At 37.4% G+C, this 27,513-nt stretch overlaps 2 protein-coding genes across 5 annotated transcripts in view; one reads left to right on the top strand and one right to left on the bottom strand.

Annotated features, from left to right (window-relative positions):
* Positions 1 to 381: 381 nt before the first annotated feature.
* On the top strand, positions 382 to 23,884 carry Set1 (SET domain containing 1). Of its 3 annotated transcripts, XM_028179450.2 has the most exons (30): positions 382 to 536; positions 930 to 1,166; positions 1,616 to 1,865; positions 2,625 to 2,813; positions 3,054 to 3,208; positions 3,703 to 3,732; positions 3,952 to 4,098; positions 5,240 to 5,327; positions 6,374 to 6,520; positions 6,929 to 7,065; positions 7,577 to 7,728; positions 8,740 to 8,879; positions 9,295 to 9,456; positions 10,151 to 10,277; positions 10,519 to 10,646; positions 11,234 to 11,431; positions 11,615 to 11,824; positions 12,160 to 12,275; positions 12,501 to 12,621; positions 13,488 to 13,566; positions 13,756 to 13,892; positions 14,333 to 14,451; positions 14,888 to 15,125; positions 15,991 to 16,165; positions 17,105 to 17,237; positions 17,693 to 17,960; positions 18,822 to 19,017; positions 20,082 to 20,188; positions 20,896 to 21,090; positions 22,097 to 23,884. In XM_028179450.2, the coding sequence occupies exons 2-30, from the start codon at positions 931 to 933 to the stop codon at positions 22,268 to 22,270; spliced, it is 4,554 nt and encodes a 1,517-aa protein (XP_028035251.2). In that variant the 5' UTR covers positions 382 to 536; position 930; the 3' UTR covers positions 22,271 to 23,884. The 3 variants fall into 3 exon arrangements, with proteins under 3 accessions (XP_028035251.2, XP_028035252.2, XP_028035253.2); XM_028179451.2 differs by lacking the exon at positions 3,703 to 3,732; XM_028179452.2 differs by lacking the exon at positions 6,374 to 6,520.
* A 1,184-nt stretch (positions 23,885 to 25,068) lies between these two features.
* The window catches only part of LOC114246781 (uncharacterized), a 41,341-nt gene continuing 38,896 nt past the window's right edge, over positions 25,069 to 27,513 (bottom strand). For both annotated transcript variants that reach the window (XM_089733731.1, XM_089733732.1), the window contains one exon: positions 25,069 to 26,815. In XM_089733731.1, the coding sequence (XP_089589857.1) occupies positions 25,754 to 26,815 (1,062 nt within the window). In that variant the 3' untranslated portion in view covers positions 25,069 to 25,753. The remainder of the gene's footprint in view (positions 26,816 to 27,513) is intronic.

Below are 27,513 nucleotides of genomic sequence, written 5' to 3'. Positions count from 1 at the left end.
TTCTTAATTAAAATTCTTTCCGCAGTCTTATTACATTAGTGAATTCAGGTGTGAAGTGTGAGACAGCTATTAAAATACCTTTAAGACTTTAAGCTGGTTCAAGATAGGAATGCCATTCATTTTGTGATATCTATTGACTCCTGTAATCATTTTACAATAGGTGGACCGTGAGCTCTTCCACCTGTAATAAAAAAAGCCACATGCAATCTCCGTTTGAAAGCTTATGCCCATACTTCGAAAATTATGATTTGTTTATGGAATTTAAACTTTTTCGATCTGGCAGCTTCTGAGGCATTGACATTGTCAAAATGACCAACATGAAAATGTGAATATCAACCCATGAAGTATTTGATTTTTGTAATCAAATCTTTAACAAATAATATTTCAGAAACATCATACTTCATAGCAAACAATTTATTGTAGTCAACTGAGTGTTTCGATAGTCGAGTTATTGTAAAACTATTAAAAATGGTTTTCGTATTTCCTGAAGCGAAATTAATGAAATATCATCTATAAACATTATCAAATCCAGCAAAGTAAGTAAATTTTACAATAAATTCATAGTCCGTATTTGATGTAATCGAGCATAAATTCTAGGAAAATATAAATAATAATTTATTTCCAGTCTTGTCTACTCACTCATTTGGGGAATTTAATACATCGAAACAGTATAATAACAATGATCTGTAACACAATTTTGAAATGATTAACATTAATTTCAATATCTTATTACTATGTCATTTGTTTTGTTTTAATTGATATTTGTTCTTAAGAAACACTAAAAGATAAATAAATTTAGCTTATGAGTTTCTCATATGGTTTCATGGAAGTATATACTGTTAGAAATACTAAAAATAAAATAAAATGTTACTTTGAAATAAAATGTTGAGGTTATGTACTGCAAAATAAATTACTGTTTAATCTTCCAGAATGAATGGAGGAATGGAGCATAGAACACCTGGTCACAATGTAGTGCTTCACAAAGCACCTAAAAACTACAAATTACTTATGGATCCATTTCTTATAAAAGGAGCAACAAAATTGTATCGTTATGATGGTTTTGTTCCTGGTGACCCTACATATCCACCAGTTCAAAGTAGAGATCCAAGGTCTCAGCTATCCAGAATATGGAACAGATTGGAACCAGCTGATTTACCTGTACCTAGGCAAGTACAACAACAAAGTTAGACAACATTGAATCATAGACATATTACATTTAAATATAAGTATGTATTCCATTTTATCTCAAAACTTTCATTATGTACATTCTAAAAAACGAGTATTTTATTGTAAATATCTAAAGAAATTCACTAATAGTGTCCCAAATACTAAATGTGAACTAGAGATCACATAACCTTTACTATTATTATCTACTTATTTTAAAGTACCAATAATAATGTTATATTGCAAAATTTTCGTTAAAAAACCCTTGAATGAAAATTTCACTCTTAATTTACATAAAAACTTTAAAAAAAACAAGAATTTCCTTTAATTTACGTTTTCTATTTGAGTTTTAATGTCTTTGTTTTTATAATAGCTTTTTGCTGTAGTACCAACCTACAAAAATTTGACGCATCATAATGGCGGGAATTATAAAACGAACATATGCTTTCAGGTTCAAGATTGATAAAAACTATGTCGGAACGCCTCCTCAAATTGAAATTACAATAGGAAATTTGAATGATAATATCGATAAAGCTTTTTTAGCTGATATGATGAATAAAGTTGGCCCATTTGAGGAATTAACTATATTTTATCATCCAGTAACAAATCGTCACTTAGGATTTGCTAGAATAGTTTTTCAAGAAGTAAAGTACTCCAGGATGTGTGTGGAAAAATATAATGGGAAATCTGTTATGGGCCAGGTATAATAAAATTTTATGTTATAAATCAGTAATACTGTAATTTCAGTTTAAATTATATCACAAATACAGTTTTATACCTTTATTGCCATATTGCTTCTATGCAAATATTTACTATTCTGAAAATGTAGATTTACTGTACAATCTCTAAATGATAGTTTAGATTAGTTATTAAAAAAATATTAGAAGATAGTAACTTGATAATAATGTTAGGGATTTAAAGAAATTTTGTAACTTTCCATTAATTTATTTAGATTTAGATTTTAGAATTTATATTTATGAATTACTATATCTTAACCAAAAAAAATATACAGTTATAAAAATTTGAAAATTGGGGTGTCAGTTACTAAATTTCCAAGAAACAAAAATTAAAGTTTATCTTCTGATAAAATGTGAAATTTCATATGGGAAAAAAAAGAAAGTCATATTCAAATATGGTACTAGACAGGATTATATTTTATTAGATGTAAGATCTGTAAATGGAATCAGGGGTGAATTGGATTTAATCCTGTTAGTTAGTTCTGAGTGTTTGAAGTTACAAATTAAGAAGAGCACTGTTACTTTCATAAACAGTAAATATTTTTACGGCATATGTTAATTCAGTCCAAAGGGACAGATTTTCTTTCTGTTCATTGTCAGTAATTGTTGTGATCAACTTTTATTTTCATCTAATAATAAAATAAAAAATCAGTTAATATTCTGATATCACATGATTCTGTGCTGTCGTTTAGTAATAATAGCCTTTTTTATATGTTCTTATAGGTACTAGAAGTCTTCCATGATGCATTTGGTAAAAAATGTCAAGAGCTCTTTGAAAATAAGACAATGGAAAAGAAACCACAGCTGTCAACTATAATTCCTAAGCCACCGATACTAGAAGAAGTGAGAATTCAAAAACCATTGGATCCCATGCTCACAAAGCGATTAGAAGATACAAAAATTAACGAAAAGGTAAAACACATTATGATCAGGAGTCTAATGATGAATTTTCTGCATCTCAATTTTGTGTATTTTGAACAAAATAAGTAATTTACAGTAAAATCAATCCAGTAAAATATGAAAGTGCTTTGAGACTTATCTCAGATTTGAACTATATTTTGATCATATAAAACTATTAATGTATAATTTGCCAAATAATGTTTTAATTACATTACATGTAAATTAAGTACATATTTTCCGAATTTTCCTAAGGATTTACCATATCCCCGCTACAAAGATGTGGAACAGAGTGATAGTAATACTCGGTGGTCTGATGATGAACGTGAGTATAGACATCGGCATCGTAGTAGGAGCGACAGAGACCGAGATAAAGATAGAGATAGAGAAAGAGACAAGGACAGAGACAGGTGAGTAGTAAAAATTTGCAACAAGGAACTGTTTTGTTGTTAACCAAAATATAAATTATCTTTCTATCTAATTATAAATTATCCCGTTAAATTATTATGAAAATGAACATGAAATCGATATCGAAAATTTCGTGGTCTTAAACGAGAAGATGACTGATGTACTCTTGGGCAGTGTTGAAAATCCTCCAGGCAGAGACCTATTTTTTACCCATTATGTACTTAGCACATATTCATGAACATTTCATATTGAAGAAAAAATATTGTTTAATAAAAATAATAAACCTGCAAAAAGTTATAAATTTGTATATAATATACGTTGGTGATTACTGATTAGACAGAAACCTGTTAAATACTTCAATTGTATGTATCAAATAAAGTGACATGATGCTTGTTTATACAAAATTTCTAACAAACAAGCATAATATATGCAAACTTCAGTATTTATAACTTAATATATATAATATATTATTTGATAATAATATATATTTTACAAGCAAACGATGCCGAAGGAAATGCAGGAGAAAGTATGTATTACTTCTATCTTGTTTATAATTTATTTAAAGTGGATCTAGAAAGATACTGCTTGAAGAGAGGTGGCATTAACACTGTACTACCGACGGGCCATAAAATGTTGTAAATGAGAATGACTTGTACTTTATGCAGTATTATTTTATAGTTTGATTTCTATGTTCTGAGTGTGACAGACACTTTAATTATGTAGTCTAATAATATAAACTTCTTAGGTATAGAGAAAGAGAAAGAGAAAGAGAGAGGTACGCGCGCAGTACGACGGATAGTACTGAGCCCGCTTACACAGCGCCGAGTCACGCCCCCGACGTGTCCTATACCCCGGCTCCTGCTGTACCATATGATCCTTACTACCAACAGGGGTGAGTAATATTTTTTTTATAGTTTAGATGCATGAACGGACTCACATGGTGTTAAGTGGCAATGGACTGGCCCATGGACATCTACAACGTAAATGCCGCCACCCACCACGAGAAACGAGTTGCAAGGTTTCAGCTTTAACAGTACAATAACTGCCCCCACTCTTCAAACCGAAACGCATTACTTCTTCACGGCAGAAATAGGCAGGGTGTTGATAACTACCCGTGCGGACTCACAAGACGTCCAGTAATTACCCAAATTGTAATTTTGCGGTTTGATTTTTATTACACGACTAGCGACCCGCCCTCGCTTCGCTTCGGAAACATTAAAACACACATGAAACCAAAAAAATAAAATAAATAAAAATTAAAAAAAAGTAGCCTATGTTCATCAGGGACAATGTCGGCTTCTAATGGAAAAAGAATTTTTCAAATCGGTCCAGTAGTTTCGGAGCCTATTCGAAACAAACAAACAAACAAATCTTTCCTCTTTATAATATTAGTATAGATTAGTATAGATGTTATTCCTTCACCGAGGAAGTCAATCGTGAACATTCGTTAAACCTTTAGGCCGCGACGGCTTCTCTTTGATTAGTTGATTATTAAACATAATTGAGAATCGAAGCTAGTAATTGTCCTATGTTTAAATTTGTTCCACAACAATCGCAACCGACTGGACAAAAACATCTGCTTTTATGAAGATCTGTCTTTTATGGTGGGAGACACTTGTGTTCACATTTGGATTTTGGACGAAAGGAAGATCTTCCACCGTTGTTCGGAACTTGTATATATGCAAGCTTATCTTGAATTTGTCGTGGGCGATATTTAGGTATCTGTCAAAAATCTTGTGTTGTACGATGGCTACCGCCACACACTCATGGAATACAACATCGACGCTTGAAAGGCAAACGTGACTAAACGACAATAACTGCTTAAACATAAATGATAGGCAATAACCGTATTCGATGCGCAAAAAAAATAATTTCTAGGTCTATTAAAATCATTTCAATCCTACAGCTAGATTCGTTAAAATAGATTTTTTTTAAGGTATTGCAACATTAAATTAGTCTACTGTAAAGTTCACGCATTGTCGCTTAGTCACGTTTGCCTTTCAAGCGTCGATATAAATGTGGTTTCCTGGCAGGTACGGGTACGGGTACACCGCGAGCAGCACGCCCGGCGCCGTGTGGTGGGGAGACTGGAGACACCCGCAGCACGGACACCACTCACATGTTAGTACTCTCCTACATCTGCTACACGTCTCTTGTACAAACGTCTCATCGTCATCTGTGATCTACGTCAAAGTCGATCGTCATAAAAATTATAAGAGAACCGAAGAGCCTATAATTTGTTTCTGTATAATTAATTTAAATAAATAACTTCTTGGGTTGATTTCATTAACTTTTAATAGGTTTATAATGGATAATAATTTACTTATGAAGTTGCCGTTTTACCAATACCGGCCGTTTGATTTATAATTTATGTATGGCTACCAATAAATTTAATTAATTTTATTTTTAAAATATGGAATTATTTATATTTTCATATTCAGTCGATTTGGTTTTCACTACATTTGTATCTTTTTCATCAATTCGTGCTGGTTAGTCGTTTTCGGTCGTGATAAAAATACGATTTCTGTCACGGTAGCTCATTCCTTAATTCCTTGAGATTGGCACTGTTCTGTTTGATTCCTACTAAAGATAGTGCTGTTTCACCTCTAACCTTGGAACGTTACAGTTACCATTGGCTTTTAAGAGATGATTTCGTATAATATTCTGCAATTCTGAAAAAAATAAACAGAAACAGGGTATTATTAGTGTACTAGCGACCCGCCCTCGCTTCGCTTTGGAAACTGTAATTTGTTATTGATTTCTACACTATTTAATGGATGTTATTATACATATAAACCTTCCTCTTCAATCATTCTATCTATTAGAAAAAACGGCATCAAAATCCGTTGCGTAGTTCTAAAGATTTAAGCATACCTAGGGATATAGGGACAGAGAAAGCGACTTTGTTTTATACTATGTAGTGATAACATGTTATTAACCAATTAGAAGAATAACACGTTTTGCATATCTAATTAAAATAAGCGTCAATATGTTTTGATTATCCCTTCATCATATTATTTTTGTGTTCATCTCACAAAATGTAACTAAAATGAATACACATCATTGTTTTCCAACATTTCCTGACAGTGATCAATTAAAAAAAAATTAAAAATATCTTCTCGAATACAATGTTTAAATATCGAATATAAAAAAAAATGGTAATAAAGTTGGAGGGAGCCACGAGTGGCGCTAGTTGGACCGCCGCGCCCGCCCCCGCCCCGGCTCCCGCCCCCGCGCCGCACCCGCCCCCCGCCGCCGTCACCGCGCCCCCGGAACGCTCGCCCGAGCCGACCCCGGGACTCGACAATCATAAGGTCACATCTTCACTCATACAATGAACTATTATAAACCATAGGGACATATATTCTATTTTTGTATGCACATTGAGACATTACGAAATTTCACAACCTCAAAAAACCGTTCTGCTTACAGTAAACACAGTCGGTAGTCTGGCGCTCCGTTTACAACGGGATTTTTTAACGGAAACTTGGCGCCAGATTCTACCGAATCTGTGGATCAATGATTTTTTTGTTAGGTGTCAGGTGTAATCCATACTACATTGTCACTAATATTAACATCAAACCCATTATTTTTGTTATTTTAACATGCATGCGTGTCTTATGTCAAACGAATAACTTTATTCATTCTATGTAGGCATTGTACACAAAAACACTACATAAATTCGTTTATTAAGCAAATATTTAAATTATGTTTTACTGCAGGAAACGCCGTCGGTTGAGAATAAAGTGGTTGATGTAGTGGAACCTCATCCTCCCGAAGACGAGGCAGACGGCAAAGAACCTGAGACGAAGCCTCCCCCTCCTGCTGAAGAATCTAAAAATGTTGATCTTGATACTAGGTAAATTATATTATGATAATATTTCTAAACAAATTCACAATAGTTTTCTATATTGTGTTTTATTTAACTTCAGCTTGAGCTAACTCAGTGTTACGACCCCGTCTCACTTTACTTGTGGACTTTGGATTGATAAATCAGCATAGCAATTAATGGGGGGCTTATGTTAGTGAATGAATAAAGCATATCAGACTAGATGTTATGTGGCTACTGGAACCCATAGACGTCACAATCTTAGTGCCACCATCGACCTTGAGACATTAGGTCTAAGACTCATATTTATAACAGATGTGATATAAAATTTTGGCATTCAAAATTGATCACGTACCTATCATATTTTTATTATTTTTCTGAGAACTATTTACGTAGCGTGAAAAGCGTTCCCGGGTGCCAATGCTTGCAGCTGGCCAGCGAATCCATTAAAATCGTTTATATCAATCATTTACAATACACTCACAGACACTCTTAATAGCCTTGGTATATGAAAAAAAAAACAGTGTTTTTATTTTAACAGAATAGCGATGTTGCTCAAAGGCGCTACCGGCGGTGGGGGGCTCGCCCCTCCTTTCTTGTCTCTAGGAATGTCTTCGGAAGAAGAGGACGATGATAGATTGCCTTCGAAAATACCAGACCTTGATGCACACAACCCTCCCACTGACGATGAAGGTATTTTAAATAAAAGTACATTGATAAAAGTTTTTTAAAAGTGGTAGTTGCGTTGACTTCGGTTTGTGTGACAGAACTATATACATTAATCTTACAAAAACGTACTAAATCTATATATTAATACGTGAAGGAAAAACTTTGTATCCCTTTTTACGAAAATTGCGCGGACGGAGGAGTATGAAATTTCCCACACTTATAGAAAATATAAAGAAGAAATGCAGAATGTTATTTTTTTTAATTATGCCTAAAAAATACATTAAATTAATAAAAAAAACATTACACACACTACCATGTATTTGACGCACACACGCATGCATACTATTTGTTTATTGTCAAACTTTTCTTTGCAGTCTGTCAGTTATAGTCTGTCAAATTGAGAATAGATTAAATATTGTTTTCTCTTTATTAATATTTGTCTTAAAGTGTAGTTTTGACGAAATCTGTGATTAAAGAAGTATTTAATAGTCTTTGACAATAGAATCCTAATAGTGTACAAACTTATAATTTCCATTAGTTATAGTCGAATTTCGACTACCAGGGTGACCATTAGTACAGTTCTATTGCTGTCGTATTGCTCATACTGTATATGTGCTTCAGTAATAAACGAACACTAGGTGAGCCCGTATCCTGATCTACAAATAACAAGGTACATAAGATCGAAGTGGATAGCGAGTTTTTTTTTTTTTTTGCTTAGACAAGTGGAGGAGTTAACAGTCCACCTGTTGCTAAGTGTTCGCTGGAGCCCACAGACATCAACAACCTTCAAACCGAAACACATTACTGCTTTAAGTTAGGAATGGACAGGGTGGTGGTGCCTACCCGTGATCCCAAAACGCTATACCATCAGTAGCAGTACAGTCTAACTGCAGATTTTAGTTTTATTATCTTCTGAATGTGACAAACTACATCTATAAAATAGATAAAAATTATGGATAAAAATTACAGAATGAAGAAATACCGGAAATATTCATTGTCTAAAATTTGAGAATGATAATTGAGTTTTTTTTTCAGGTTCAGCCAGTGAAGACAGAGAGAGCATAGTATCTGTTTCGCAAACAAGCGAAGTCGACCCCGAGCCCTTGTCCACAACACCCTCGCCGTACTTATCCAGAGAATTATATTTGGAGTGTCTCAAGATAACCGTGGCTAAGGTAGGTGCCGGTTTCTAGTAATACCTTTTTTTTGATTGCTTAGATGGGTGGATGAGCTCGTAGCCCACCTGGTGTTAAGTGGTTACTGGAGCCCATAGACATCTACAACGTAAATGCGCCACCCATCTTGAAATATAAGTTCTAAGGTCTCAGTATAGTTACAACGGCTGCCCCACCCTTCAAAACGAAACGCATTACTGCTTCACGGCAGAAATAGGCAGGGTGGTGGTACCTACCCGTGCGGACTCACAAGAGGTCCTACCACCAGTAGGTATATAGTATACCTAAACAATCACACTTGTATTTTTTTTTTCTTGTAGATAGTCAAATCTATATTTAGAAATTATCTACAGATTTAAGTAAATTTGAATTTCGACACGTTCAATATGCGTTACGTTATGCTTGTTACGTGCAGAAAGCGAGACAGCAACAACGCAAGCTACTTCCGGCGATAGACAAGATCGGGTCCGACATATCGTCGTCCGAAGACGAGCTGTTGACGGGCGAGGAGCCGAGGCGCTCTCCGGCCGCGCCGCCCAGTCAAGATCGCGACCAAGACAACTTAGATGACGATCAGGTAACGTGCTTCGCGAATCCACTTGAATTACCTTCGACCAGGCGATTGCGAATATTTAAATTAATATAGAGAACTCGAACGAGTTGGGGGAGTTGTGAGAATAAGTCAGTTGTTTCAAATTCAATTAGGTAACATTTTCCTGATCATTGATTATATCGTTTTATAATTTCCGATATTTCAAATACTAACTACATTTTTCTCCTACCTACGCCGAAAGTTCGGTTTTCCTCCCGCTGTACAGGGAAGAAAGTGTAACTTTTTCTCCCTGGGTACTGACAAGTGCGCATGCGCGTTAGTGTCTACGTCTGCTCTCACGCACCTAAAATTCTCCGCCATTGTTGTGCTCGGGTAATTTGCAATATTGTCTTTAGTGTAAAAGTGAAATAAACAAAAGGCAATAAAATTTAATAGTGAAGTATTAAACAAAGATGAGTTCATCAGACATTTCTTATTCAATTAGTAGTAGTTTATTTAAAATTAAAAAACAGTTTAATTGTTCTTTTATGAGTATTTCTCCGAATGTTGGCAACTTTACACACAGGAAGAAATGTCCTACTTTTCTCCCGTGGTGCACAATTTAGAATTAAAGACATTTTGAAATTTCTCATTTACGTTGTGCGTTGGTGTTTCTTGTTATGTTTTTAAAAGTTTAAACGAATTTAAATTTATTCAGATTTTGTATCGTTTTACCTAGATGTCTCTGTCATCGTTATCTTCAACGGAGGCTAAAATTGAAGAGCAAGTGCCCGCAGAGGCGTACTACTACCCGCCACATCCGCCACATCCGCACTACTACCAGCCGCCGATGTGGCCTCATACAGGTATAATAATAAAATAAGTTAATTTTACTATAAGTGTCTGTAGTTTTTTTTTAGTTGTGTTTTCGATCTATAGACAATTCTTTTTTTAAAGAAATGTTTATAAAATCCTAAAAATGGTCGCATAAGCAAACCGCTCATCATAATATATTATAAAAAAGTGCAATTTGAGAAGAACATTTAAAAAATGGACATTATGCATCGAATAAGAATCCATTATATTAACTGTCGTGCATGTGCGCAGCGTACCCGCCCCCTCCGTACCGGGCGGGCGCGGCGGGCGAGGTGCCGTACGGTGCGGCGCCGGGCTTCCCGCCGCCCGTGCTGCCGACACACTACGCCACCTACAGCGGCCCGCAGACACATACGCAGGTTAATAACCGCATTTTTTTGTTATTGCTCTTGTATGCAGACGAGCATACGGCCCACCTGATAGGGAGTGGTTACCGTCGCCCATGGACTTCAGCAATGCCAGGGGTACAGCCAAGCCACTGCCTACCAAGCATTTGTTCTATACAGGCTGGAAGGAAACTACTATCAGAGCTAAAATGGCAATAAATATTGATTATTTAATAGAAAGAAAAAAGACATTTAGCTTAACTTAAGCTTAAACTAATCGGTTTGCTTTTTAGTAAAAATTATGCATTTCGTGAACTCGGGGTTGTCCACGTCTAGATTTGGAAGTCGACAACACTCGTTGGCATTTGGCTAACGCCTTGTACGCTACTGCAAAACTTTGAAAAATCGCACGTGGTTTGCCCACCAAACTTTAGTCGACAAAATTCTAATAAAGTTTCACTAATCGTATCTCTATACGATTTTGTACTTGTATGTATTAACTTTACAACTAATACGACTTACATAAAATGTATTGTTGTGTTTCCAATTATAACTTCATTGAACGATGCCGTATTTCCTAGATCGTAGATTTATTTCAAAATAAAACAACTATTTTTCAGGAATTAGATAATCCCCACTTTTCAACGATAAACAGCGTAATAGAACGAGTCACGGCTGAGTTAAAACAAATACTGAAGAAAGACTTCAACAAGAAAATGATAGAGAACACCGCCTTCAAAAACTTCGAGGTTTGGTGGGACGAACAGAGCAGGAAAATGAGACAGGTCAAGCCTAAAGAGGATAACCAACCTTTACAGGTAGGACGCAACGTTTTGTTTTTTGTAGATTTCGCATTAAATTTCTCAACACAGTACTGTATATCTATTTATATATTCTTGTTTGTATTTACTTTTAAGAATGCAAAATGTTGTTTGCTGTAAGAATGAATTAGTCTACTGGTATTCTCATACCACATTCCAAATATTTTTGCCTAATTTCAGGATATTTCCAATAAAAAAGAGGAAGCTGTGGATTCTATAAAGTCGATAATGGAGTCTCGAGAGCTGGGTCTAGATCTGGGTGGTTACGGTATTGGTATAGGTCTGGGCTTGCGCGCTGCTATACCTAAAATGCCAAGCTTTAGAAAGAAAAGGAAGATTCCCTCGCCCGTTCTTATGGATGAGGACTCGTCGAAGAGGCTCAGTGATCAGGTATATAGAGTACAAATTCTTTATAATATTGAACAATCCCCTCTTTTCAGGTATTCTTTTAAGTCCACACTGGTATGTACCACCATCCTGTTTGTTTTTTTTAATGCCGAGTGTCTCTGAGTATAGGTCGACCTTAGTAGAATAAGCCACATATGACCGGATTACTTTGTTGCAAAATAAAATAAGACTACTGATAGGCATGTATAAGTAGCACTAGGTGGCTGGTATTGCAACCAGTATATGCACATTAATTCGACCGGGCTTATTAAAGTGCAAAATTCTTTCAGTCACTCATGTAAGAGAATCATTAAGAATATTGAATATGTTTATTACAGGAAGAGATGGTGCAGCATTCGGACGAGGAAAAAGAAGTTCCAACCAGCCCTAGGAACAGAAGTACAGGATCATATTTGTCTAGGAGTAGGAGACGACAGTCCAGCAGTTCATCTAGGTTGTATAAATATCTCATTTATAGACTCTTTTTTTTTGTACAATTGATTTATATCTTTTTTATTATTAAGTTACCAGCTTACTTTGTAGAATTTAAAACACGAATCAAAAATATATCAAATTCTTGAATTTTATTAAATTTAGACTACATGCATATTTCTATGTTTACAAAATTTTCACCAATTTATGACATTAATAAATTTCTAAAAATAACTTTATACCACAGGTCATCATCATCATCATCAAGTAGGTCGGATGAGTCGGAGGAATCAGAGTCGGAACACAAGGGTCCCGCGCCCCGGATATATTCTGATACTGATGACGATTCAGAACTAGACGAGGCTGAGGTAATCAATCATTTAATTGACAGTGTTATTCTTTTTTAAAGGAAATTCAAACATTCAATCTGTTTTTGACATAATCCTACTATTATAACAAAACGTGTTAAATGTCGGTAAACAGAACTTATATTTACACATTTTTGTAATGACCGGTGAAGGAGCTCGCAGTCCACTTATTAGAACATCGCTGGAACCCATCGCACCGTGAATGGCAGCACCACTTTGATACTTGAAAACGTAGTCTCAAATGTATTGTATAATGGCTGTGGCCACCCTTCCAAGTGGAACCCGTAACGCATCACGACAGCAAATAAACTCCCATCCCGCCACGAGTAATTACGTAAAATTACAATTATTCGGGAATACTCTTTATTAAGAGAAATTGTACGTTAATAGAAGCCTCTGTAATGTACATTTTTTTTATGGCTTAGATGGGTGGACGAGCTCACAGCCCACCTGGTGTTAAGTGGTTGCTGGAGCCCATAGACATCCACAACGTAAATGCGCCACCCACCTTGAGATACAAGTTCTAAGGTCTCAGTATAGTTACAACGGCTGCCCCACCCTTCAAACCGAAACGCATTACTGCTTCACGGCAGAAATAGGCAGGGTGGTGGTACCCACCCGCGCGGACTCACAAGAGGTCCTACCACCAGCTTACTTAAGTATTCCCTTTATTTGAACACGCCAAAGTTTAATCGCTAGATAGATACGTTGCACCGGGCGTATTATCTGTCTTTTAATGTTGTAAGCTGGAATTGAGAGGGCAGACTCTGTCTCTTTCCGGCAATGCGAGTATTGGCTGTACTTATAGCCAATGCTTACGGCGCTTGATATTTGTATTGTAAACAAAAGTATTTGTTTGTCCGCAGCTCAAGGTTGTGTCAAATAAAGAAAGGTTAAGACGTGTCTACTCGTCTTCCGACAGTGAAGAGGAGAGCAGAATGAGAGGTACTCTTTTTGTCTTACAAAGTCTTAAGTTCTAAAGGACGCAATGATTATGTTCTTAACATAGTTATCGCACACCTAAATTTCCTATACTATTTCTATTCAACAAATTTTTCGGCATTCAAGGAATCATATTATTTTAATTACAACCATAGTCGATACCAATACTTTAAGAATTATTATGAATTTTAGAAAAGACTCCAATACCGCCTGTAGAAGCGTCAGACACGGAAGAGAGGTTAGGATCGCCCATCATGTCTCCTGAAGAACCACGAGATTTGATACTAGATCGAGTGTACTCTGACTCTGAAGAAGAGAGGGAATATCAGGTCCGTTGATTGAAGATCCTTTTTACAATTAGTCGTACAGTTGCTTTAATTAGTCCATATTAAGGTGATATTGCCACAACAAGCATCTATTTGTGGTTTTATTTGTGTTGAACAGTGCTCTCAATCCTCGAGAATGAAAATTCTGAGTTTGGCAAACCAACATAGAAAAGAGAAAGATGGTTAAATTACTTATTTTCAACGTGGAGTACTCATTGGCATGTTGTATTTTGGTTTGAAACGTGCGGCATACAATTGAGATTTTGACCTCAAGATGTTTGTGCTCAAGGTAGACGTGTATTATCACCATCAGATTAGTTCCACTACGGACCCTTAATATCGTTTGCGATGATAATATCCAATTTTATAACTGTAAAATTATGGGACTATTCACGTGAAGAATCCAAATAATCTTTTCTAACAAACGTAAACAAAATTTACAGGAAAGACGAAGACGAAACACCGAGTACATGGAACAAATAGAGCGAGAATTCTTGGAAGAACAACGACAGAAAATGGAAGTCGACACCCAGCCGCAGCCTGAGAAACCTCCCGACGACAGGTGAGCTGGTTTTTAAAAATCCGTATTATTTTACGCCTATGTACAATGCAATAGACCTCATCTCTCAATATGAGAGGCGGCATTCACGTTGTGATTTTTGTGGTGATAATACATTACTTACTAAGTAGACCATGACCATGTCCGCAAAGAACAAAAAAATATATACTTTCATTTTAGATTCACCACCGTCATACTCATTATTAGAAATAGCCTGAAGCTAATAAACTTTTACGAGAACAACATTATTCAAACAAATCTTATTCAAATATTTATTTAGCTAAAGACAGATTACCTATCTAATTTGGCCGTTTTAGCGAGATGTACGGTCTGTTTTATTATTGTGTATTCAATAAATACAAACAATCGACGCTATAAATGAAGAACACTTTCGAAAAAAAATCAAATAGATTGTCATAATCACACTCTCATTTCACAGTACACACGACAGCAAACCAGATGCACCCATAAGCAGTCCAATTAAGAATCACATTAAATCTCCCGAGAAGAAGCCGGACACGGAAATCGAAGATGGCGAGATCACTTCGGAGGACGAGACGCTCAAAAGTCGCAGGAAGAAGGAACGACGCTCTAAGAAAATTGAAAAACGACAGCGAGCTATCTCCGCAAGCGACAGTAACACCGAGACCGCCAATGGAGTTAATGGTGTTAAGGATGTAAGCCAATTTAAATAATTCAAGTACTATTTAAGGTATGTGTTAACGTTTTCAAAGGCGTTGGTAGAAAATGTTGACTGTCTCACGTGAATGTCAGCAATCCCAAGACGTTCTGGACCCTCTTTAAGCTTCGTTAGAAGACGGACGTGTCACATTGAATTGGTTCGTTTGTTTGTTGATTATTGTAATGAAATAGTTTAGTTGAATTAGTTGAATGAATATAGTTTAGATTGTGAAACAGTAGAATGTTTCTAGTTTCCTTCCGGCTTCCGATTCGAGACAGCACGAGTCGTACTTCTACTCAACCCTATCAGCCGGTTCACCATACACCCACACCTTTATGTACAAATTCTCCAATATCTTATTTACTCACATGATATTTATCTACATACAATATGTATACCTTTATAAATTCACGTACACAAATCGGTATTAAATTTTTATCTTTATCCTGCATCACAAAATCACCTCATCAAGTTAACATTATTCGTAAACTTTTCAGCCACCGATTCTACTTTCAACCTCCATCGATTTACCCAATCCTGAACTTATGTTCATTCTAGTTACATTAATATTCTCTAACAATTCATTATAGAGAGTGTATTGTATGTTGCTATATATAGGTGCTCCGTACTTTGCTGTATTTTGTTCTAGGCGCATTCGTTTGAGACAACGGGATAGTATTTGGGCAAAGAGACGAAGTTGTCGATATCATCGACTCGGCAGAGTCGTTAATTTAAGTTTATGATTTGTAAATATCCTATTCGCGTCTGAATAAAGGCTTTTATTATTTATTATTATAACAATTCATTATGTGATAGTAGAGCTATTTGAGTTGAGATACATGTGATAAGGTATGTTGCAGGGCGGCAGCGCTGTGTCGGAGACGTGGTCGCCGCAGTCACAGACGTCACAAGCGTCACAGGCGTCACAACTGTCGCAGGCATCTCAAGCGTCTCAAGTGGCGCTCGACCACTCGTACTGCAGGCCGCCGCCCGACGCAGAACCGAGACTCTCCAACCATCTGCATCATGATCACGGTGACGTACCTATACTATTATGATAAATGTGTCTGAACATTAAGAAGGTCTATATTGTTACGCGCTGGGGTTCGGGATAAATAAAAATTCCACCGAATTAAAAGTTAAAACTGTATTAGCGTTTAGAACACTTAAAACACTCAACAAACACTTTAAAACTCTCAATTCGCTTCTTTCGCTTCGCTTCAAGTGATCCGTTCGCTGTTTCGCTTCCAGTAGTTTCGATTACTGATTGACTGCGTGCCATCCCTGCAACGCTTTTATAGTCGATACCACATCCCTACGATTATCGAGAATATTCCACACATTTCGAGCATTGTGCTTCCGCTATCTGACAATAGATGGCGTTGTACTTCTCGCGTGTTCTAGGTGCTACTAGATCCTTTGATATTCGTTCGACTATTCAGCGATAGATGGCGTTACTCTTACTGGCGTAACAACATAAATGTACCGCTATGTCAATGGAGAAAGATTAAACTTTATAAAAATTCATTCATGGCTAAAATAAGCATAGACGATAAGCATATTTTACATGTTGATTTCGGCGACAGCGACCTGCTTCTAGTGATAGGTGGTGCAAATGATGCAAATAATATTACTGAAACATAGAATATAAACTAAAGCACAATGCTAGCCACATATGACGTCATGCATTGTGATTGATATTAGACTTATGTTTATAAATGATTAAAACTTCACAAAAATAGTAATTTGATCATTGTTTCAACTCAATTAACTTTCGAAGTTAAATTATAAGTGAAAGTTAAATTATAAGTGAATTACGCTTTGGTGGTCTTTTTTGATAATGGTATACTAGTGTTGGTATCCGCTTAACTACAGGTCGACGGTTTTTTTTGACCGCTTAAGAAGACTCAATACTATTATATCTGTTCTGTAATTTCGACAGCTAACTAAAATATTTCGTCTGTTCCTCATTAGGTTACACATGGATGGCCGAACCAGAAAGCACCTCTCCTGTCCCGGAGCCACCGCAAACTGAATCCAGTAACCAAGAGAAGAGACCTTATAAACGGAAACATGAAACCAAAAAATTATCTGAGATACAAAACAAGTGAGTATTAATATTTAGATATTATCAAATCAAGCTTTTTTTTCTTACCTAAGCTGATAGCCTTAACTAGTAGGTGAGCTGACGGGGCTCGAACCTGGCGACGTTGCTAACACGAACTCTAGCAAAGAGCCGTGCACTGCAGAATCTACCACCGGATCGGAAACGCGCCCCACTGAGAAGATCCGGCGAGAAACTCAGTGGGCTGTGTCTGAGGGTTAATTTACTCGTCGAGCCCTTCGTCGCAAGCGACGGGTTCGACGAGAACGATGACCGGTGCTTGAGGTACCTAAAAGCACCGTTAGTGGATCGGGAGGAACCGAAATGACAAATCAAGCAATTGTTGATTATTATTTAAATTCTTGTCGTGATCATTGAATGATACAATAACGAATTAAGACGTATTTGTAACGCGAATGTATCTGGGGAGCAAGTAGAATGAAATGTACCGTTTGCAGGCTACACGAGCCGGCGGCGGGGGGCGTGCAGTTCGCGGCGCGCGAGATCATGGGCGAGATGACGGTGATGTACGAGTTCCTGACGCGCGGCATCGACCGCGAGGACGTGGAGTACCTGCGGCGCGCGTACGAGGCGCTGCTCAGCGGCGACGCGCACGGCTACTGGCTCAACGACACGCACTGGGTCGACCACCCGCCCACCGACGTGCTCTACGGCCCGCCCAGGAAGAAGTCCAAGCGGCACAACAACATCTACGAGGACCTACAGGTCTCAACCAGACTTAGTAACTTTATTCACTAAATTAAATAGGGGGCCTGACGATGGCGTCAAAGAAAAAAAAGGGGGGGGGGTCAATTGCTTTGATCCAAAATATCTAACACGCTCAAAATTCTACTGTGAAAATATTTTGGAATAATAAAATGTTAAGGAGCTATTTAAGTTACCAAAAGCACGCTTTTTAATCGACTTCAAAAGAGAAGGTTATAAGTGCTCCGCTCGTATTAATCTTAACGTAATGTTATATAGCAGCGGTCGGGGAACTTATTTAATTATTACCCCAAAATATTTTTGCATGGCGAAAAACAAAAAACGAAATCGCTTCTTTTTAGCATCTTTCACATTATAGCCCCCCAATAAAATACCTGGGTCAATCACGTGAACTTCATGTTTCCAAATAATGTGTTCCATCTCATTCTCTTGCCGGCTGAATCCTATACATTTATGTGTTTGTGTCCCTGGACTTATTTTTTCGTTTCGTTTCATCGAGTTTGAAATCACAACGATACTAAAGAAGTTTCACTTCAATACATACTTTTTACTCACGAAAATTTCATTCTTACCCCCCAAAATTTCATTATACCCCATTTGGGGTAATTTACCCCAGTCCTCCGACCGCTGTTGTATAGCCTATGGCCTTCCTTAATAAATGGGCTATCTAACTCTGAAAGAATTTTTCAAATCGGACCAGTATAGTTCCTGAGATTAGCGCGTTCAACCAAACAAACAAACAAACTCTACAGCTTTATAATATTAGTATAGATATCCAGGTTGTTCAAAAATTCGTATTCACATCACCAGCAATCATAAAACGAAATTCATTCAAATCGTCATATGATTTATCTTAAACAGGGTCACTCGAGTGGGTCGGCGCGGACGGAAGGATACTACAAGCTGGACGCGAAGATAAAAGCCAAGTACAAGTATCACCACGGGCGCACCACCGCCGCCGCGATACAAGCGCCGCCTGATGATAAGAAAGCTTCCAAGATGCAACTGCTATCGAGGGAAGCTAGGTCCAACCAGAGGAGATTGCTCACGGCTTTCGGTATGGATATTTTTTAAATATTTTACATTTCAATTTACATCTGAAAACGATCTAGTATGTATGAATACAAGTGAACGTCTGTTTGTGTTTATGTTCTATGACAGTGATGGGCAAAGTACGGCCCGCGGGCCATCTCCGGTCCTCGGAACTATTTAATCCGGCCCGCCGAGAGTCCATCCATCCTAAATATTGTAGTCAGCATTTTGGCGCGTAAAATAAAATCTGACGTTTATAATTGAAAATCTTAGAATTTTTAATGAAAGCTCCAATTCGTCAGGGGTGTTTTGAACTTTTATTATCTCATAATTAACTTGCCATCATTATAATTATGTCGACAGTCTTCACAAGTATTAGTTTGTTTATTAAAAAAAAAAACATTATTTTCACTCATCTATCGGTGAAGCTAAACTAGCCGCGTAAAAACAATTTCATATGTCTCACGCCTAACAAGGCGTAAAAGTAAAAGGTATTTTGTTTATTAAAAAGCTTTAATACAAAATGCATTTTTTCTATAATTCTGGCCCTCCTCTAGAATTTCTTAAACTTTGTGGCCCGCCATTAAAAATTTTTGCCCACCACTGCTCTATGACTTATATATAAACCTTCCATCTGATTGTGATGATTGTAGCACTGTACTTATTAGCACTCTCTTTATCATAGTACCGTCTACAAACGATAGGTGGCGTCACAGCATCTTGAAATAATCAATATTTATCATACCGTTAACATTAGCGATCGGGTTTAAATTATCTATTTAAAAAGGGATTGTGTAACTTTCTGCCAAGAAGAATCAGAATAGTATAGTTTACTTCGAGCTAAAGTAGTCCTAAGTCTAAAGTTTTTCACAGAAATTGAGATAGAATACTCCTTTCTCTAAATTATTATGGCGGAAGTAAAGTGTCATCACTTTGCATGAAGAACGAGTAAATAAGTTCGCTATTGCTTTACACGCTATAATGTTGGCTTTGATGGTGTGATCTACTTCGAAGTTTTTTTTTTTTTATATCAAGTTTTCGTGTTTTTGTTGGAGCAAAATGAGTGTGTTAACGTGACTTTGATTACAGGAACCGACACGGACTCCGATCTTCTGAAATTCAATCAGCTCAAGTTCAGAAAGAAGCAGCTTAAGTTTGCTAAGTCTGGTATCCACGACTGGGGCCTGTTCGCTCAGGTATGTCAATACCTTCTACAGCTACATTAGTACAGTCGAATACTCTGGAATATAAACGCCGATGGAGTAGGCAGCGGCTTGGCTCCGCCCCTAGCATTGCTGGAGTCCATGGGCGACGGTAACCACTCACCATCAGGTGGGCTGTATGCTCGTCTGCCTACAAAGACAATAAAATTAAAGAATAAAAAAAAGAGTAAGAGGGCTAAGGTACTCGTGTCTAGCGATACGACGTGAGGGGCTCCGTTCTACGTAAATATCTAACTAATATGTGTTCGAGAAGGTTTTCTCCGATGAAGGATAACATAGGAAGGAGGAAGGAAGGATAACATTGCCAATTGAAAATGTAACCCTTCGCCTTCGCATTGTAAAGTTGTGAGATTAGGTATTTTTGTACTGGTGGTAGGACTTCATGTGAGTCCGCACGGGTAGGTACCACCACCCTGCCTATTTCTGCCGTGAAGCAATCATGCGTTTCGGTTTAAAGGGTGGGGCAACCGTTGTAACTATACTGAGACCTTAGAATTTATATCTCAAGGTGGGCGGCGCATTTACGTTGTAGATGTGTATGGGCTTCAGTAACCACTTAACATAAGCAAAAAAAAAAACTAATCAGTCCTGATCCTATTTCTGTGGTGCGAATACCTAGTGGAGTATCCGGTCATGAGACAGAAAAGAGCTAGTCAACTGAAGGTATTGCGACATTGCAGGAGCCGATAGCGGCGGACGAGATGGTGATCGAGTACGTCGGGCAGATGATCCGGCCCATAGTGGCGGACGTACGCGAGGCGCACTACGAGGCCACCGGCATCGGCAGCTCCTACCTCTTCCGCATCGACCTCGACACCATCATCGACGCCACCAAGTGCGGGAACCTCGCCCGGTTCATCAACCACAGTTGTAATGTGAGTCCGACCAATGTGTTTATTGCAAACAGGGAAATCGATCGCCACGCTAAACTGAGGCATATAAAATCAAAGGCAGCTAAATCCAAGTCTGTCAAATATTCAGGTAAACGATAAAAATCGGCCCTAAACACGTCATTACGGATCCTCCCGATCCATCGAAGTGCTGCTCTTGCTAGGGCCAGTGTTAGCAACACTCCCGGTTTGAGAAGCTGAAATAACTTTGTTCGGATAGCTACGATTTTCTTTATTTTAAAGCAGATTTATAAAGAATGAGAATATTACTAATAATCTGAATGTTAAATGATAAAACTTCGTTTATTAGTACTTAGTACAGAGTAAAAATAAAATTTTTAACTGAATTTGTTAGAGATTTAGCTGCATTTGTTATAACATGCTAACACTAAAACGTGTCCAACTAACTAAACAAGATAGCGCCATTGTTAATCCATGTTACGACATTAAGGCGTTTAGCTGCCTTTCATTTTATAGGCCTCAACTGATAAGTGACTGAGTACTGGACGATAAGGTCCAATTTTGACACTATCATGGTAAAGTAATTTGGGACCCGGGTACATTTCTTCTATCTTATTTTATACTAGCTAAGTCCCGCGCGGTTATTATCGTACCGCGGGTGACGCCGCGGGGCGAAGTTAGTCTTAAAAAAAGTAGCCAAGTTACTCCTTATATCATCAGCTACCTATCAGTGAAAGTCCCGTCAAAATCGGTCCAGCCGTTCCAGAGATTAACCGGAACAAACAGACAGACCAAATTTCAAAAAAATGTTATTTTGGTATATGTACTGTGTATATATAATATACTTACGCATTTGGTAAATAGTGGTTATTTTATTATTACAAACAGACACTCTACTTTTATTTATCTGTATAAATAATTGCAATAATATTCTAGCCCGTCCTTATCGCATTAGCTTTGTGGGTCACAGTATCATTTTTTTTTGTGTGTATCAAATTTAATTAACAAATATTTTTTTGTACTTTTTCAGCCGAATTGCTACGCTAAAATCATAACAATTGAGTCACAGAAAAAGATCGTGATATATTCAAAACAGCCGATCGGTGTCGACGAGGAAATCACATACGACTACAAGTTCCCGCTCGAAGACGAGAAAATACCGTGCTTATGTGGCGCGCCGCAGTGTCGCGGCTTCCTCAACTAAACTCCTGTACATAACCCTCATATGTTTTTCCGATTACATTATAGTACGAAATCCTACTAAAAAGATTTTAATGTAAAATTATGATTTGTCTATTAAGACTAATTTCAATCCAAATTCCTCAAACATCTAAGATACATCATATTACTGGTGGTAGGACCTCTTGTGAATCCGCGCGGGTAGGTATTACCACTCTGCTTATTTCCGCCGTAAAGCAGTAATGTGTTTCGGTTTGAAGGGCGGAACAGCCGTTGTAACTATACTGAGACCTTAGAATTGATATCTCAAGGTGGGTGGCGCATTTACGTCGTAGATGTCTATGGGCTCCAGTAACCACTTAACACCAGGTGGGCTGTGAGCGCGACCACCCATCTAAGCAATAAAAAAAATCGTAAATGTAGAAAACGAATTGTTAATATCAAGATGACGAACGCCACGCTATCCATTACATAATACATTAGAAACTTTGAACTCTAGCTCCAATAAGGGTCGTGCCATGCGTCCTTATGTGTACGCTCCCTAATTCAAGATCAATACAAAATATAAATAAATAGCTATTGTTGCTCCTCCTTCTTTATGCTCGGTGCTGTTTTATTGTAGTTAATTAAATCTGTATTTCAGAAGTCTGATTCTTTATTGAAGCCTTTCAATCTCACGCCTCGTATTCTTGAATAAATGGAATAAAATTATTAAGGGTACTAGAACCTAATTTCAACCGATCATCTGTAAGCATGCACCGTTAATTTGGTAGGTACATGAATATTAAAAGATCTTGTAAAAGTTAATTACGTCATGTTAACCATTTATATGTCTGGTTATTATTTGTGAATAACAATAGAAGAATCAAATTATAAATTTACACACCATTTGTATATTTTATGTAAAACCCCAAAAAATTCATTAAAAAGAAATCTGATGAAATTACTTTAACGCAGCGATTGTAACGTAAGCTTACTTCTGAACTGTCCATGCCTCAAATGTTTTTCTTTAGGGTGTGATTCTTTCTGAATTGTAAATCTTACTTCTTTATTCAGTATACGTTTTTAAAGTGTAGCATAGCATCTAATCACTGCCTTGGTACGTTTACGAGTAATAAGTTATATTCGGAGTTGTGCTTAGCATGTAAGCAGCTTCAAGAGAATCTATTATCAGTCAAAAATTTCTATAAAATAATAAAATCTCATTGAGAAGGTCGTGTTGTTTAAAAGCGACCCAGTGTAACATGTAGAAGTAGCCTCATTGTATTATATTATTTTGACTGAATCTAAAGATATGATTGACTAGTGTAGAACGTCGAATAACTAACTTGTATTATATTATGTTGTAAATTGTTTGTGTAAAAAGATCTCTGCTGTTACACCACATATTAATAGTACACTATTAAAGTACATGATCTTGTAACGGAGTTGATTTCGGTAGAAATCTCTTATGATTGGTGTTGTGTAGGTAGGTATGTTTTGTTGTAGGTAGGTGTTGTGTAGGTAGGTTCTGAATTCCACTTCATATGTAATTTTAAATGTATGTAAGTTTGTAAATAAAATATAAGACAATTTTATGGATAATGGTTTTTATGATTCTAATATTGAGTGCGCAAAAAATAAAAGATATAATTCTGAATTATTGTTGTTGATATTGATAATACAAACGCTCGGATTGCGGCAGTGCAAAAAAAAATTAGATGAGAAATTAGAGGCCACAGCCTGAAAAGTGCAAACAATACGCGTACGATTAGTGCAAGTTAAATGAGTAGTTTTATGCAAACCACTTTTTATTGATTGAATCAGAAGTACCTATTTGAATTCTGAGAAAATTTCATAGGGTGAAAAACGTTCTGCCTAGTTCTTCTAGAATCTAAACACATACTGCTACATATAAAGCAGTATGCTTGTGTTTAGATTTGAAGGGTACAATACCCATCATTTCATTAAATTGAGCATTTGAATTGTGATTAGATATGAAATGGACAAGATGAAAATTATAACGAATACCCATGTAGTAGGTAGTGTACCATGTAGTACTGCACAGAATATTCTCATACCAAATACCGCTGTATCTTAAGAGGAAAGTCTTTGAGCAGTATACACGGTAATGAGACGTGTTCGCTTACAGTAGACCTTACGAGAAGACTCAAAATCACTTTCTGTAATGGAAAGGGCTATAATTGGAGTTTCCTTGCGACCTCGAATTAAGAAAGAATCGCAGGAAATCATGTTAGTCTACATCGATTGCAAGGTTGAGATCGTAGTGGGCACGGCACATTGCAGGTAGATCAAATACCCGCTGGTGTTAAGAGGTGCGGTGACGTTCGTTGGTTGATAATGAGGAGCTTTCCAATTTATGTCCGACGATACTAGGAGATATGTACGTTTACGGTATCCGAGGGCGGAGCTTGACCGTAGTAACAGATAATTGAATCTATTGATCTACGTAAGATCGTACTGTTATACGGAATTGAAAAAAGATCTTTTTATAAAAAGATTTTAATATGAAATAGACATACAAAGATTTCTACGACGACAATGACGGCAACCATGCCGTCTGGAATTAGGAATAGGACTGACTGGATAGGGAGGGCATTGTTCTCTAATAAAAGATCGTAACTGCTGATGCTATTCGGGAAAGGTGATGATGGAAGCAAAGCTAGGAACCAGAGGATATTATAATAGTACGCTACGTATTTCTCTAAATGGACAAATCTTCAAAGCAGTTTTCGTTGAGTTTCACAAGTTCTATAATGAGTCTATTCGAAACGTGTAGCAATCAAATTCGTAAATGAATAACTAGAAAAAAAATATAAGCAATTTACTTAGAATTCACATTTTAATAACATATAATGTTTACAGTAAAACACAATAAAGATAAAAGCTAATATATACGAAATCACAGACGTATTAAGTAAAAAACCGACAAAATTCTACAATTACAACGTAAATTGAAGCAAAATAGAAAGTACCAAAACTTTTCTGCATACTTAAGAAAATCATTAAAATGTCGTGCATACAAACTAAACCATTTCTTAAAATTAAAAATAAATAATAAAAAGTTTTTGTTGCGCAATCAGATGATAACACTGCAATCTAAAATTAATTAAATAATTACAATTACAAATTGGAAGTAGAAGATTTCTCGAACTGAGACATTAATATTTTAAGTAACCTTAGCATTAAAATCAGGTACAGAGATTTTATGAAAGCCAAAACAGCATAAGTCATTTATAATTAGTTTTCAAATTTCTACGCTAATGTTAAATAATGGAATAAGATTAATACGAGTACCAACAAGAAAGACAATTGTCGTCGTAGTTTATGAGTTAGGACAAACATTTCACCAGTTTTGGTTTTAAGTAATTTTTGGCTATATTCTTTCGCTACAACTTCTAGATTAAAGATACATTAATATGCAATATAAAATTACATTTAACTTAGTCGAACAGTAAAGTGAAACTTGACAACAAAATATTCGTATATTATTGTAATGTTGTTCGCTTTACTGAAAACGAACTTGTCTAGTAAACATTTCCGCACAAATATCCGCCGTGTGTTTTGAGGACTCGGTCGTCTTTTCTTCACTTTCAGTCGAGTCTGAATCGAATTCAGAGGTCGAAACCGGAGATTTGCGTCCCTTTGATAACCGTTTGAGGCCCACTTCTGTGGTCAATATTTGTTTAATGACATCGTCGGGCGATTTATCTTTACGTTGTTTCTCGCGAAGCTGCCGCGCTCTCATTCTTATATCGGCCAAGAATCCCGTGTGAGCTTCGACACTTTCTTGAGAGATATCTTGCGGAGATAAGTCAGACATTGATTGAGCCAAATCTGTAGACGAACCTTTAGCTGATACAGTATCTAATGATTCAACCGACGCACCGATACTCCTAAACGCGGCCATTCCATCCAGTAGGGATACTTTGTACCCGTCCTCGTCTCTCGTTCTTAGAATGATGCCATTTTGGGTCGCGCCCAAGAAAGTCGGCTCCAGAAGTTTTAAGTTAAAAATTTGGGGCGAGTAGCATTCAGTCGCGCTCGACGTCAACGAGTCAGTGTCACATGTGCAAGGCGGAGCTTTATAGGCTTCATCATTTATATAAATAATAGTCACTTTCTCCTCTCCTACGACGTATAAGAACGGAGCGACGAATTCCCACTCGTGGACCGCCAGACTCCATTTGGGATCTTCGTTGCGAGTACGTCGCCCGTTGTCATCGACGAAGACACCACATTCAGCGTAACAGAGCAGAATCTCAACGGGATTCTGTCGGATTAACAGTATGGCTCTAGGGGGAGACCCGTTTTTAGCTGCGGCAGCGATGCTTGCATCCTCCGCTGCGAACGATTCGAGGGGGCCGGATGGTAAGTTCACTTTTAGGGGTCTCTCAGAGGCAATGTAAAGAGTCTCATCGGTGAGCAGGAGCGAGAGCGGCGCGCGGTCCACCGAGAGCGAGCGACACACCTTGAACTCTGAAGACGGGCCGTCGAAGCGCAGCAGAAACACTCGCTTCCCGCAAGCGACGGCCGCGCAGGGACCCGACGTCACATCCTTCGCGAGGCACTGCAACCATCACAAACGTAAAAAAATCGTCGAACGATACCAAACCTTTAACCTAAAGGATAAGATGCCAGGTGTACCCTTATCGAGCGATGCGATTGGGTCAGTGTTCAAATCCCGCAAGAACGTAACATTTTTTTATATAGAAATACGCACTTAACAAACGTTCACCAATTACTTCACGACAAAGGAACAGTATCGTGAAAATAAATCAAAACGGACCATATTTATAAATATATGCGTAATTAGTAGAGGTTGCATTCAGTGGCGTAGCTAGGTAACCAAGGGCCCTGGGGCAAATTAAAAAATGGGGCCCCATTGCTATGTAAACTGATTAGGTTTGATCAAATAAAAATATGAAATATACCAATACTCTAAAAATGCTAAGCTACTTAAGCTTTTTTTCGTGCACTGCAGGGCAGGTACTAAAAATATTAAACAGTAACAACATAAATTACAATTAATACTTGGTGTAGGTTTGGCTAATAAAACGAAATAGAGAAGATTCAAGGGTTTATTATATAATGGTCGGGCCTTTTTTTTTTTTGGGCTGGGCTCCGAACCTCCTACGAGGTCTCCGCGCCTAGGGGGCGCGCGCGGTATGTGGGACTGGTCCGCGACTGCGAGACCGCCGGCCCAAGGACGTGTTCAGGGCCTTACCCACTAAACGACTCCCCTGCACTCTTCGCCCAAGTGTCCGA

The sequence above is a fragment of the Bombyx mandarina genome, chromosome 16, assembly GCF_030267445.1.
Source record: "Bombyx mandarina strain Sakado chromosome 16, ASM3026744v2".
NCBI classification, from domain to species: Eukaryota; Metazoa; Arthropoda; class Insecta; order Lepidoptera; family Bombycidae; genus Bombyx; species Bombyx mandarina.
The sequence above is the reverse complement of the archived record's forward strand: the minus strand, read 5'-3'. Positions and strand labels throughout refer to the sequence as shown.

Coding starts and splice junctions, on each gene's coding strand:
- Set1 (XM_028179450.2), top strand. CDS start 931: ATGAATGGAGGAATGGAGCATAGAACACCTGGTCACAATGTAGTGCTT. Junction 1,167..1,615: donor GCTGATTTACCTGTACCTAG/GCAAGTACAACA, acceptor ATATGCTTTCAG/GTTCAAGATTGATAAAAACT. Junction 4,099..5,239: donor GATCCTTACTACCAACAGGG/GTGAGTAATATT, acceptor GTTTCCTGGCAG/GTACGGGTACGGGTACACCG.